The sequence below is a fragment of the Xyrauchen texanus genome, chromosome 12 (assembly GCF_025860055.1).
Source record: "Xyrauchen texanus isolate HMW12.3.18 chromosome 12, RBS_HiC_50CHRs, whole genome shotgun sequence".
Classification (NCBI taxonomy): Eukaryota; Metazoa; Chordata; class Actinopteri; order Cypriniformes; family Catostomidae; genus Xyrauchen; species Xyrauchen texanus.
In genome coordinates, this window is record NC_068287.1 from 8,110,436 (window position 1) to 8,125,117 (window position 14,682).

General features: G+C 35.8%; 1 protein-coding gene across 1 annotated transcript in view; it reads left to right on the plus strand.

Moving 5' to 3' along the window:
• The first annotated feature begins 1,830 nt into the window (after positions 1–1,830).
• Positions 1,831–14,682, plus strand: part of LOC127652711 (serine/threonine-protein kinase LMTK2-like) — a 67,382-nt gene continuing 54,530 nt past the window's right edge. The window contains exon 1 of the mRNA XM_052139032.1: positions 1,831–2,290. Coding sequence (XP_051994992.1) covers positions 2,200–2,290 — 91 coding nt within the window. The 5' untranslated portion in view covers positions 1,831–2,199. The remainder of the gene's footprint in view (positions 2,291–14,682) is intronic.

Below are 14,682 nucleotides of genomic sequence, written 5' to 3' on the forward strand. Positions count from 1 at the left end.
TCTAAAATAATCTTTAAGGAAAAAGTGTCAGCACCATATTGATTAAAAATGGGGATATCATGATAACTGTAACAGGATGACATTCTAAGTGAAAACACATGTATACATGTAACATGTATGTCAAAGACATATATTTAGCTATTATTAGCTATATATTTTTCTGTGAGTAAAAAAATGGACTGGTTGTATTCTACTCTTTAAGAGCTTTCCAGAAACATATGGGACGTCTGATCAACTTTTTCTGATTACAATAAAATGTGCAGTGCAAAATTATTAATAAATTATCAAAATGTAACACTTCAGACTTGTCTGCAAATTTCAAATCACTTGTTAAATAAGTCATAATGTCGGCAGGCCAATCTGAGCTTAAATGGTTAATATAAGTATAAAGGTATTTACGTATTAAACATTTATATCATGAAAGTTCAAATGCTCACTATTTTGCAAGTATTGTATAAAAATTATCATTTTGTTCATTTTGTTATAACTGCATATCAATGATTTATAATGCATTTGTAAATGACCAATTATCATTAATGAACCCCTTTTTAAACTATTAACAAAAAAGAACATTAATATTAGTTAACAAACTATTTCATAATTATGTAAAAACAATATATTTGTTTCCAACAATTTAACTTCAATTTAACGTCACAATAATTTCTGTTATTTTTACTCAAAGTTTAGCAAAAGTTTCAGCTTGATTTTCTTCTGTAGCTGTACTTTCAAAATGGTTTGATAAAACACACTATTCAATGTGTTTTCTGCAGGCCAAAAGTGGCACTGAAGGGTCACAAACAAGAATCGACAAACATTTTTACTTTTTTTGTGTTAAAAGAAGGGTACAGTGGGACTAAAGGCCTCACTTTTTATTAAAGGGATAGTTCACTCAAAAATACAATTCTCTTATCATTTACTCACCCTCATGCCATCCCAAATCTATATGACTTTCTTTTTTCTGTAGAACACAAATTACGATTTTTAGAAGAATATTTCAGATCTGTAGGTCCATACAATGCAAGTGCGTGGTGACCAGACCTTTCAAGCTTCAAAAAGCAAATAAAAGCAGCATAGAAGTAGTCCATACGACTCCAGTGGTTTAGTATGCCTTCTGAAGCATTTCAATCTGTGAATCAGTGTGGGTGAAAAACAGAGTCCTTTTTTTTTTTTTACTATGAAATCTCCACTTTCACATTCTGAAGGCTCAGAAGACATGCCACTGCAGATGTATGGACTACTTTTATACTGCTTTATGTGCTTTTTGGAGCTTGAAATATCGGGTCACCAGTCATTTGTATTGTATGGACCCAAAGAGCTGAAATATTCTTAAAAAATCATAAAGTCAAACACATCTGGAATGGCAGGAAACTGAGTAAATGATGAGAGAATTTTTATTTTGGGGTGAACTGTTCCTTTAACTATTGACGGAGCGACACAAAATGTACCCTAAAAATGTAGCTGTTGTTACTGCATGCGATGAATCATGCATCAGGGAAAATTTACAGTGCATAGTGACAAACAAAGGAAAGTGTTTGTTGTTCTACAGTGTTTTAAAATAAAAATGTTAGCCCGTTACCCTAATAACAACAACACTCTATGATAGCTACTGCATGTTATGAGCGTAGTGCGGTAACAGTGTTTCCTACTCATACAGGTTTTTGCCATTATATATAGCTAATATATGTGAATAACATGGTGATTCATCGGATGAATGCTGGCGGACGCGCGCGAAAGAGTTTCTATTTCTGCCCGGGCGTGACGCGACCGGCATTTTACAGCTCGAAGACGCGACGCGTGACGTAACGAAACATGGCGCTCGTATGGGTGATGCCGGACCACTGTGTTTACTGCGCTTTTGATTTTTCTGTCAACGCAGGGATATTACAATGCTGGGGGAAGACACATCCGCGCATTTAATCATCGTAGAGAGGTAGTAAACAAACAAGCGAGTTTAAAGGATGATAAATAACAGCAAATAAGACGCCGGTGGTGGTTAGCATTAGCTTAGCATCTTCAATATCGTCAAATTGTCGTGTTTGCAACAGCTCATAACACGACACAGGACTAATATCACACAAAATGACTCTTTGACACCACTGATACAAATATATATATATATGTATATAGATATAGATTATCCTATTAAGGCGTCCTATACGTCATTTATTTAGATGTAATAGTCGTTTATAGACAGTGCTGATGATGGAGGCTCTCCGTGGAGGTGTGGATGTGTGTTTACTGGGATTCTTCACACTCGCACAAGCTGCTCCAGTCTCCTACACACACTCAGGTAAGATGTCGAGCACTGTCAGTGACATACAGCTGTGTGTTGTTTATTTCTTTCACTCATGTTGTAACTCTAGCATTGTGGTGGATACACCATTGTATTGACATGGTACTCGTCAAAACAACATGGTATTATCGTGCATGTTCTAAATAATATAATATTTTGGTACCATGTCAAAACAACAACATGATGCTTATTTGTGCTTTTTTCTGGTAGTAGTGTAGGCAGGTGAGATGACAGCTGAACTCCCCTTTAATTGTATACCATATAACGTGGTATTTTATAGTATTATACCATGATTATATGACAGTGTCATGTCCCAAACAATAGAAATTCCATGGTAGTTTTTTGTTAGTGGTGTCAGTAGGTGAGCTGACAGCTGACTTCCCTATAAACAAACCACCTTGACATTGTGCAAAGCTATACAACTAGCTGGCCTCCCTATAAACAAACCACCTTGACATTGTGCAAAGCTATACAACTATCAAGAATAAACACAAATTCAGCTTAATCATTGTTTTGAACTATGATTCATATGTGGATTTGCTCATGTTAGCTGTTCAAGGTTACCTGTAAGGTATGTAATAGGTGTGTAAGAGTTATAGCCCTACACATTTGTTGCATAAATGGCTGGGGTCATAGTAAATCAAGTCTGCTTAGTGATTTATACTGTGATACTTTTAGCAGTGGAGAAACTTGCTGCTTGATTAAAGAAAGGCCACATATGATTGGTTACTTTTGAAGGATTTTAATGGTTACTCCAGGTGAGACCAAGGTCTGTTTCCTCATTACAGGTAGCAGGAGTTACAGTAAGTATATGCGTAAGCTAGAAATTCCATTCTTATCAGCGGTGAATGATTTATTCAGATAGAAGTGTTTTTTGTTTTTTTAAGATAATTTAATCATGAGAACTTTGTAAGCAATGTTGATCACAGATGGATCATTGTCATGTGATTAGTATTAAATGGGCAAAGACTACTTTAAAACTCAATAATATTATATTTTGGTACCATGTAAAACAAAAACATAGTACTTCTTGGTGCTTTTTTGGAAGTTTGGGAGTTTTACATTTGCAAAGACCACTTTCGTCAAGAATAATTGTGAATTAATTAATCTCTCAATAAAGCCTTCTGTTTAATTAGGGTGTACTGATGATGATATTTTCGAGAGTGTAGCAGTCAGGGCAGTATAATGCAGTCAGAGCTGACAAATAGCTGTATCCCATAAGGAGCCTCTTGGTCTTCATGGAGCTGTCATATTCATGGTTCACTTGTTGTAGCCTAGAATAACAATGCATAATGGCTTGACCAGCAGCCTTTAAAAAAAGCCAGGGAGGGGTTATGATCTGACTTGATGTCAACAGTCACTGCTATGGGTGTAAATATTTGCTCTGACAATATTTTGATTGATTATGATTATTTACTAAATGTTGCAAGAAAAGCATCATAAAATCTGATATTTGATCATATATTTGTCTGATTAAGGCACGTTTTTAACTCTGTTTTTCAGTAAATGAACACAATAAGTAATTGTATTTAGCTAATCATTTTCTTTTATATGCACAAACTAGGGCTATACGATTTAGACAAAAAGCCATATTGCGATTATTTGATCTGTGATATGATAAACAAAAAAGTAGCTAGTGATTCCTTTTGACAAATTATGTAAAGCAGTGAAAATCTCTTCATATTCACAATAGACCATTTCACGGACGTAAACAATAATCAAAAGAATTGGATAGTGCTCATGTCTGGTCCTGAAGCATTTGCAGTTGCAGCAACCCAGAGCTGTCAAAATAAAATGTCTAGCACATTATTTTAGAGTCTTGCTAAAACAGAACAAATTAGATATTTGCAAAATCAGTGTCATTACTGGATCTTTTAAATAAGATTCTGAGTCAACAACATTTCTCAAACAACATCGAACATGTACCTGAAGTGAGCTATCCAGATGTTTTGTTTAGAGCCTGACCGATATGGTATAAAAATGATAATAAATAGATAAATAAACATCAGTACTGTATGTTCAGTATCAGTCAGTTGTTGACCATTAAAATAAAGAATAAATACAAATATAATAAATAGATAAATACAAAATAATTTTTAACTTAACTTAATGCGCATTATTTAATATGTATATCAATTAATGGTCAACCAATATATCGCATAGGCAGATAAATCGGCCGATATTCAGACTTTTTAAATTATCGGCATAGGCTGATAAATCTTCCCCCTTTGGCCGATTTGTTTCTTGAGGGCGCGAGAATCGGCTGCTTGCATGTGAAGCGACTGAGACATATAAACGACCAGTCACCATTCATTTTGATGTTTCATGCTATCGTGTTACTACAAGAATAGATCCATGTGCAACATTGTCTCATTTAAGCGGTCCACATATCAGAGCCGCCCGCGGCAGACACATTTGAGGTCATAATGTTAAAGTGCTCATCTGTTTCATTCTCCCTCTCTTTCCTCAACAATTCCCTGTAACTCTTAACTATCCTAGTCTAATGATAAAAAGGCAAATATCAATAAAACTAATATCATATATACCGTCTGCAAATGTGCGCATCTCGTTTAAAAAGATGAAATAAACCAACCTCACACAACTTCAGCAGCTCCAGCATCCTGTGGAGCGATCATAAATCTTCCTCTAAAGCATGTATTCTAATAGTCTCTCCTCAACAGTTCTCTAACTTTTCTAATGATAAAAGGCAAATATCAATAAAACTTCTATTATATACCATCTGCAAATATGCAGATATCTAATCCAGCGTTTTCTTCCTTCGAGTGCTTATATAAAATCTTCCTCTGAACCATGTATTCCATCAGCCAGAATAAAAACTTCAGCATCAAAAGTTTCTCTGATTCACAAATAATGATGACAATCCAAGCAGGCTATTTAAACTTGCAGGAGATTGAGGCTTGCGCTGGATCTGCATGAGCGTGTGAGTGCAACTAAAGTCTTTCTAGCAAGTCAGTCCACTGTCGGACTCCTCTCGAGAGGTTATTTCCAGTCATGACAGTGCAGCTCGATCTACTTTAATGGAGAAAGACCGAAATCTGCAAAACGGTTGGTCAAGATTACGATCAAAGAACATGTTTCAAATCAGCAGTAAAATATGACTACACAAGTATAATAAATGGTTCTTCTTTACCTCAGATTACACAAAAAAACAAAATTATCTCAGCTTTTATAGCCAATGCACATGCGCATTCTCGAGTCGCTTGACAGGCGTTGTCTGTATCTAAAAGGTGATTGGCTCTTTTACTTGTAAGGCGAGACTTCCTTTCTACATCCGTTGACTGTTGGCTGCAGTTGGGCATTCTAATTTCTCCCATTCATTTTAGTAGCCCGTCACTGTTAAATAGTCTCTGGTGCAACTTCAAGGTAAAAGCGCTACAATGTAAAATGAAAATGCAAACATGCAGAGAATGTTTTGTCAGAACCTTTAGTAAATGACATGTCACTTTGTTTAATACCCTAATGTCCAGGTTTTGTAAATCGTGATCTTTATTCTAAGCAAAAAATAAATATATATATATATATATATATATATATATATATATATATATATATATATATATTTTGATTCTCAATTTATCCAGAATCGTGCAGCTCTAATACATGACTGTAGAACGGAGGAGGATGGGGCCAGGCTGGAACAATGCACGCCCGATCCCCAATCAGCCTGATGGGGGTGCGTGAGGGATGAAGGCTCCCCATGGAGTCCTCGCAGTTGGCCAAGATCCCCCAGCTTCGCCAGGACCAGGATCGTCACTTCTTCGAGATCATACATCGAGCTCATGCTCATGTCAATATAAATAATAGTTTTAATAATAAACAGAACGAAAAACACATGAAGATAAACACAGAGCAGCTCCATGTCATTCTCTCGCTCTCTCGAACCGTCGTCACCGGCCGCCTTTATCCTTCGCCCCCCAAATCAGGCTTGCGTTGTTCCAGCCTGGCTCCGCCCTCCTCTGCTCTACAATGATATAGCAATATCTCCATTTGTTGGCACTTTTATATTGTCACCATGATATAAATTGTCATATCGCCCAGCCCTAGCAACCGTTTGTCTTTGCTTTTTTGGCGATCTAAACACTTAGATTTCCATTATTCCAGGCATCCAGGGAGCATCCATCCACTAAACAACATGGTCCAGATTTTAATAATAGCATTTTATAACAATTGTGTTAACGGAAGTAACTTTAATCATGTTTAAGTCACTATGATTGAAGCACCTTTCACAGTTGTTTTGAATGAGGGTGTGTCCAATTAAGAAGTGATGACCCCTAGTTCGAAGACTTTACCATCCACCGTGAGAGCTTTGAAAGGCTAAAAGATGTGTGGCTCAAAAATATTGGCTCACTGCAGCCACAGATTTCTGTTCTTGGCTTACAGAAGTGGTGTTCTGCTGCTGTATCCCATCAAGGTACAACATGTTGTGCATTTTGAGGTGCTACTCTGCTCACTGTAATTGTACAGCGTGCTTATCTGAGTTACTGTAGCCTTTCTTTCAGCTCGAAACAGTCTGGTTATTCTCCTTTGACCTCTCATCAACAAGGCGTTTCCGTCCGCAGAACTGCTGCTCACTGGACTGCTCATTTGTCTTTTTTGGTTTGTTTTCCAATATTGATATCTAAACTTTCTTAAGTACATTTACTTTAGGAGCTATACTGCAGAAGAAAAAAATTGTTATCGGAAAATGTTGAATATGATATTTAATATATTTGAATACAGCTGAGATAAAAAATATTGGCACCCCTGGTAAATATTAGAAAAGAAGGCTGTGGAAAAATATGTCTTTATTGTCTATTAATTACATGTTTTTCTCTCCAAAACATGCTTACAATTATTGGCACCCTAGAAATTCTTATGAGTAAAATATATTTGAAGTATCTTCCCATTCATATTTAAAAACAAATTTTAGTACACCTTAGTGACAAGAAACATTAAATTCTTCAGCCATGACTTCCTGTTTCAAAGGGGCATTTATGTAAGGTAAGCATCATTGTTTGTTTTCATTTGGACTTTTGCATGGTCATACTGCCAATACCCAATCATAACACATGAGCAGTCTAGCAGAAGAGGTAGAGCCATTTAAAATTAGTAATGTCAGCAAATATAAACACACTTGTTCACGGTGCCAATCTTTTACTACAGCCTGTTCGATGTTTCAAATAGAAATACAAATGTCTCGAGAAACCCATTGGTGGTAAATCTCATCTTATTGTGATGGGACAGAATTTTAATTGGTTTCATGCCAACTGTGAACCATACCAGTGTTCACATGAGCAAATTCGGAAAATCACGCCAACCAAACAAAACCAACTGTGATGTCAAATGGACTCTGGTCCATACTAACAGCTGTGGAGTTAAAGAACCTGTCTACTCTGTCCACACACAGGGCAATTTGAGAATACACTACTGTGACCAGTTGGGTCATCTCCACTTCTGTGCAAGTGAAGATCAATTTATTATGCAAGAGAACCAAAATAAGAGCTGGCAGCTTGGTGTTTATTGGCCTGTGAAGTACTTGAATAATTTGTGTTGCTTGCCAAGTCATGATATAAACCCATGAGTCAGATAAGAACAACAAATGGGGAGGTGATTCTGCAACTGCCCACTACATGCCACTTAGCATGAGAGCAGGAGTTCAATCTACTGCACCAGCACTGACCGACAGTAATGATCAAGACGTTACTCAATTGTTCCGTAGTAGCGCTGGGTGATATGACGGTACATACCATGCAACACTTGAAGTGTATACATCTTTTCTGCTATACTGTGGTATATTGACGGCATGACTGTAAAAATCCAACACCAAGCAGAATGGGGCAGTGGCAGTGGTGGCTCAGCGGTTAAGGCTCTGGGTTACTGATCAGAAGGTCGTGGGTTCAAGCCCCAACACCACCAAGACACCACTGTTGGGCCCTTGAGCAAGGCCCTTGAACCTATCTGCTCCAGGGGCGCCGTATCATGGCTGACCCTGCACTCTGACCCCAGCTTAGCTGGGATATGTGAAAAATAAATAATTTCACCATGTATATGCAGAAATGTATGTATAATGTGTGACAATTGGTCAAATTAAATTAAATTAAATTAAATTAAATTAAATTAAATTAAATTAAATATAGCCCGCTGTGTAAACTCTCTTGTAGCTTCATGTTGTTTAAAGGAATAGTTAACCCAAAAATGAAAGTTCTCTCATTATTCACTTAGCCTGATGCCATCCCAGATGTGTATGGCTATCTTTCTTCAGCAGAACAAAAATGAAGATTTTTAGAAGAAGATGATCTTACACAGGTGCCAGCAATTTGACGGTCCAAAAGTCACATTTAGGCATCATAAAAGTTAATCTATGCGTCTCCAGTCGATCAATGAATGTCTTCTGAAGCAAATCATTTGGTTTATGTAAGTCGATAATTACAATATTTTTTACTTCAAATCGGGGCTTCCTTCTAGGGCTCTGATGCTATTTGAAATGGCCAAACTCTCACATGACGTTTGTTCTTCTGTTGTAAGCGCCACTTCCTAATTCTCATGTGAACCCGACGATGCACTTGCATTACGTGACGGCTACATGATGCGTCAGTTGCTGGCAGGAAGTGCTTTTTAAAAGTTAATAACATTTTAATTATCCATTTATTTTTTACACAAACATATCGATTTGCTTCAGAAGACATTAATTTACTAACTGGAGTCATGTGGATTACTTTTATCCTGCCAAAATTTTACTTTTAGACCATCAAAGTGCTGGCACACGTGTATTTGCATTATGAGGACCTGACAGAGCTCTTCCTTCTAAATATCTTCATTTGTGTTCTGCTGAAGAAAGACAGTATTACACATCTGGAATGGCATCAGGGTATGTGAATAATGAGATACATTGAATTTTTGGTTGAATTATTCCTTTAAGTTTTCACTATAAGTTGTACTTAATGTACTCTATATGATTATAAAGTAATATATACTTTAATTTGTTGGATTATTGACAAATGGGCATTATCACATGATTACATTGAATTTCTAGCCAAGGATAACTACATTGCTATATATACGGTTACTGTGATAAACAATTAATCTTTTTGTGATAGAAGATTTTGGTCATACTGCCCACCTCTCTTCTACAGTAACCCTTATACTTGCTGAACTGAAACCTGATTTCTTTTTAGTTTCACTTTCTCATGTGATGCATTGACCTTTTGGCCATTGCTTGCTTAGTTTTCATTGCAACAGTGTTATTGATTTACTCTCAGTTTCAAGACATAGCAATATGTAACAATTAATAATAACTTCTTAAACTACTTCAAAGAGTTCTCATTAAAAATCCTCCATGTGCATCAATGACATTTTTGCAGATCCTTGGCATTCTAGCTGTCAGTTTGTCCAGATACTGAGGTGACATTTCACCCCACGCTCCCACGGCAGTCTTGTCGGGCACTTCTCACGCACATTACAGTCTAGCTTATCCACAAAAGCTCAATGGGGTTATGATCCATAACACTCTTTTCCAATTAGCTGTTGTCCAATGTCTGTGTTTCTTTGACCACTCTAACATTTTCTTTTGTTTGTCTGTTTCAAAAGTGGCTTTTTCTTTGCAATTCCTCCAATTAGGTCTGCACACTTGAGTCTTCTCTTTACTGCTGTACATGAAACTGGTGTTGAGTGGGTAGAATTCAATGATATGTGAGGTGTCTATTTCTCAAACTGGAAACTCTGATGTACTTATCCTCTTGTTTAGTTGTTCTGAGAACAAAATTAAGAGGCTAGTGTTGTGCTCTTGTAAAAACGTGTGTGCTCTTAAAGCTGCAGTAGGCAACTTTGAAATAAGTTGAATTGTGAGAAACAGATTCAATTCTTCCCCATTTACATGATGCTCTTCACCCCCAGCCAGGGTATAATTGACAGCTGTTCAGAAACAGAGCCAAGGCCTGCCTTGCCAAAAGCAATTGGCTAAAACCTCATTTGGGGTTTGACGTCTCTTAAAATATTTTTGTATGCTCATTTCTGAAAAGCAGGGTACAAACTAGGGATGTCAGTTTCAGCTTTATATCTTTTAATGTTACCTCAGACTGCTAACGATAGCTATCTAGTTAAGCCATAATCAGTGTAATGTTATGCCAATTAACCTAGTAACACTAACGTTAATTTACGTTAATCATCATGATTGTAACTGCGGCAGTAATATTATCTGTTTGCTCTTGTACACTGATGATGATACATTGTGTGTGGAGTAGTGTATAAATCAGGGCTGCCCCCAGAGGGTCGACCAAAGGTTAGTCAATGAGATGAGTCTTGGTTGACCAAGTTTTGATTGGTCGGTAGGTCACAGAAAAAAACTCCATAAAAACGACGAACACTGGTTTTACCGCTGGAAGGTGGTGAACATTTTCATTAAGCAGGGTTAGATATAAATGAAACTGGGAAAAAAAAACATGTGCAATTAAAATGTTTTGTAAGATGGTATTACAACAGTTGTAAAACCATCTTACAAAACATTTTAATTGCACATGTTTTTTTTCCCAGTTTCATTTGAATTTTTAGTTAAAATAAATAAAGTTCTAAGTTTGAAATCAAGGTGTCTTGCTTTATTGTCTATACACATCTCTCTGGCAAAGAACTTCATCTGTGCCTTCTCTACCAGTCGGGTATTTAGTTGTCTGAGAAAATACATCATGTATGTAAATACATTTGTTTTGTTCCCTCCTTCACGTATATATATATATATATATATATATATATATATATATATATATATATATATATATATATATATATATATATATATAAATCGCAATATCGGTGAATATTGCTTTAGTGATTTTGCTTTGAAAATTTAATTTATTTAAAAAACTAAATACTTAAATGAAATACATTTCTGAATTCAAATTGCACTCCAAACGAAACAAAAAAGCAATTAAAATAATTAAGCGATTTAAAAGAATTATGTTTTAATCACAGATGTGCAGAGTTGATGACACAATCAACTGCTCTGTGGAAATAAAGAAAACTGAACTCAAAGCACCTCTGAGCTGAAATGTCTTTTCTGTCTAATCTATATTATAATGAAATGTGAAGTTATAGAAAAAATGCTTTTGGTCCTTTCTTAATAATAACATATAGAATTTAATTATTCCAAACAAAGTCTAATTTAGAATAATCATAAAATTATCAGTTTCGGTTTTTGGCCCAGTGTGTTCAGAATTTCCAGTTTTGCACATGAATTTCAGAGCATCAGTTATGGTCATCCAGGTGTAAATGTATAATTATTTTACCTAGTCAGTTTTATGTAACTAAATATGCCAATGGAGTAAAATAATACATTTACACAATATAATATACTCTCAAATATACAAGATTCATTCTCAGAAAGCAAGTTTTAATATTTTTTAGCAATTTTCCTCAACAGGTCATCATCTTTTGTTTTAAGGACATTCAAGTATTTCTACTGGAAAACAAGACAAAGTAATTAAGAAAATAAAGTTTATTATCTCTCAAACCAGCATTAAAGTCTTTCTCATACTAGTAAATTCAGTAGTATCACGTGTCTGAATGGTAGTATGCATATGGAAATTATATTCATATGAGGTCATTTGTAATCTTCACAATCTTCCTTTCATGTTCAATTTGTTGTATTTAAGTCAGAATATTCCTTTTAACGACATAAGGGTTGCAACGCTAAGAGATTTTCACGGTATGATAATCATCTCAGCTATGTTCACGGTATACATTATTACACAATTTCTATTATCAGTGAAAACAGAAGGGTTATTTTTGTGAGCAAACACTATTTTAATTGAAACCTTTTTTTTATTGAAGTAAGGGTAAAACAAAAGTCTCCCTTTTGAAAATAAAATAAATAGAAAAAATAAGAAATCTAACAATTATAATAATAACTAAATTATAAACATGATACAAAATAGCATGTAACTATGACTAAAGCATGTTAGTTTACATGTTATCACAGCAATTAACTACTAAATGAAAAATAACATCAGCTGTGTGAGCTTTTAAATGAATGTCCTATGATTATTAACAGTTACCATATACTGTAGACTGCTCCTGTCTGTACCTTTAACTCAGTGACAGATTTTACATTGGAAACCAAGTGTCGACAAACTATAGTAAAAGCATTAACTGTATTTAATGTATCCTGGGACGCATTTCTTTTTATGTTGCATAGTTTTGTTCATGGTTTTTAAGTACAAAGACATGCATCTAGTGACATTTATTTTTGTTGTTGATGTCAACAACAAAATCTACAGGAAGTTTTCTCTCCCCTTTTAAAAATTGAAGAGCATATTTACTTATATGAGCCCATTATTATCCCATTTGTTACCTAATTACAAACATAATTCAAACAGAACACATATTACACAGAAGGAAAGTCTCCTCATTACCATGGTTAGATCAGTGTGCTAGTCTTAAATAGTAGTAGTAATAATAATAATAATAATAATAATTTACAGTATTTATGAAAAATAAATACTAGCTGAAACACATCTTGAATCTTAAACTACAACTGCCACTGTTGATATAAAATTAGGTCTAATAGATTTTATTTTTTAGATTATACTATAACATTTTGTCAAAATATAAGTTACTTTCACTAATTACAAATTTGTAAAGGTGATGGTGTGTTATTATTATTATTATTTTTTATGTTGTTGGCGCATAGCACAGTGTTGCTCTTTTCCTCAGTGCTGTTTGGCATGTCTGGGCTACTGTTTGAGAGGTTTGACTTAACTTTCTCTGTAATGCTTTAAACTAGAAAAGTCTCCTTAGAATTGAAATTGGTCACATCAGTTTTGATATCTGTGCTCCGCAATATCGAGGGAAGCCCTGTTGTTGCACACACGTGCCAGAGAGGAGTAGATCATGATCGCGAGCTCGTTACACTCGTGTCAAAGTGCAGAAGAGAACCTTTAGCTGATAGCGAGATTATCATTAAATCTGCCGCCGAATTATATTCCATGGGAGAACCATGGGAGAACTGTTTTTCAAAATTTTCATATGGGGGAGACCCCCCATAGTCTCGAAACACAGCACAAATTGTCTTAAAGGTGGGGTATGTGATTTTCTTTTTTGACCATTTTTTCAAAATAACTTGAAATCCTATTCCTAACCCACTTACTGGCTGTAAATTAGAAGCACTGAAATGAAAATTAAGCAATTTAATCATCTGTGGAACGGGCAGGACTCGAAAAACTCCAGCCAATCATTTTCAAGACCATCTAGAATCATTGGACAGAAAATGTGTCAATCAAACGGTCGTACCATGCCCCCTCCCCCACCACCCTGGCGCGCGTGTCCCGTTCAGTGCGCATACTCAAAGCTCGTGACCCAGTAACAGGAAGCGATTGTATTTATGTGTGGAGAATAGAGCTTTTATAGTGCTAGTGGGGTTGTTCCACATTTCTATGAATCCTGTTTTGAATAGAAGACCGCTGTACAGACGCCAGGGCTGGCTATGTTCTTTTTTTTTACAGTTATGAGAAAATCAGCTCTACACCTTTCAAGAGTGGTATGCGAACCCCTCCTCCTGCTGTGTCAACAATTTGCTCTGAAAAATTGTCTGACAGGTGAATGCACTGTTTGACTAGTGAGTCTAGAACACTGCTAGAACACTGCGCATCTGAGTTTTCGCGCGTGCATGATTGCGCGTCCATGTTTTTCGAATGGGTGGAGTCAGGGCCAGCGTTGGAGGAGAGAAGGTAGGACCTTAGAGTTGTGTATTTTCAAAATCTGCCGGCCATTTTGCAAATCACATACCCCACCTTTAAAGGTGCATTTCGGAAGAAAAGATAATGCAATTGTGTCAGAATCATAAATTATTACTGAGACTGACCATAAATAAATATTAGTGTCCAAAGAGACAACATCTCATGACCCCCCAAAGAATAGCATTTTTATATTTTACAGAAGTCATGGCACATGAAAATATTATTAACTTTCCATTGCTTTGCATCTCACTCCTTTTTGTTTTAAATTTTGTTTATGGTTTACATAAAATGTGGTTTTCACATCATTTACATCTTTGTGAATTGCAGTCTGTCATGTGTCTAACCTCCTGGTCGCTGGAGCAAACATTTGTTGCTTGCTAGAGATAAAACTGCATGTTTGGTAACTCGCCACTTCCACTTGTTGTATATGTAGCACTTGGTTAGCTTAAGGTATCTAGTTTGATGTTGTATGTAAAAAAATAACGGCAGGTTAAAGTTTTGGATGTAATTTAGTTAAATCTCTTAATTTTGCTTTTAAAATTTTGGCCTGCACATTTGATTGTTACTTTAAGGTGCTGGTGGGCAAATCAAGCTAGCCTAACTTGTCCCTGGTTTATTTTATTTGCCTGGGTCACATCTCTCCTGGTTACTTAACAACAGGTG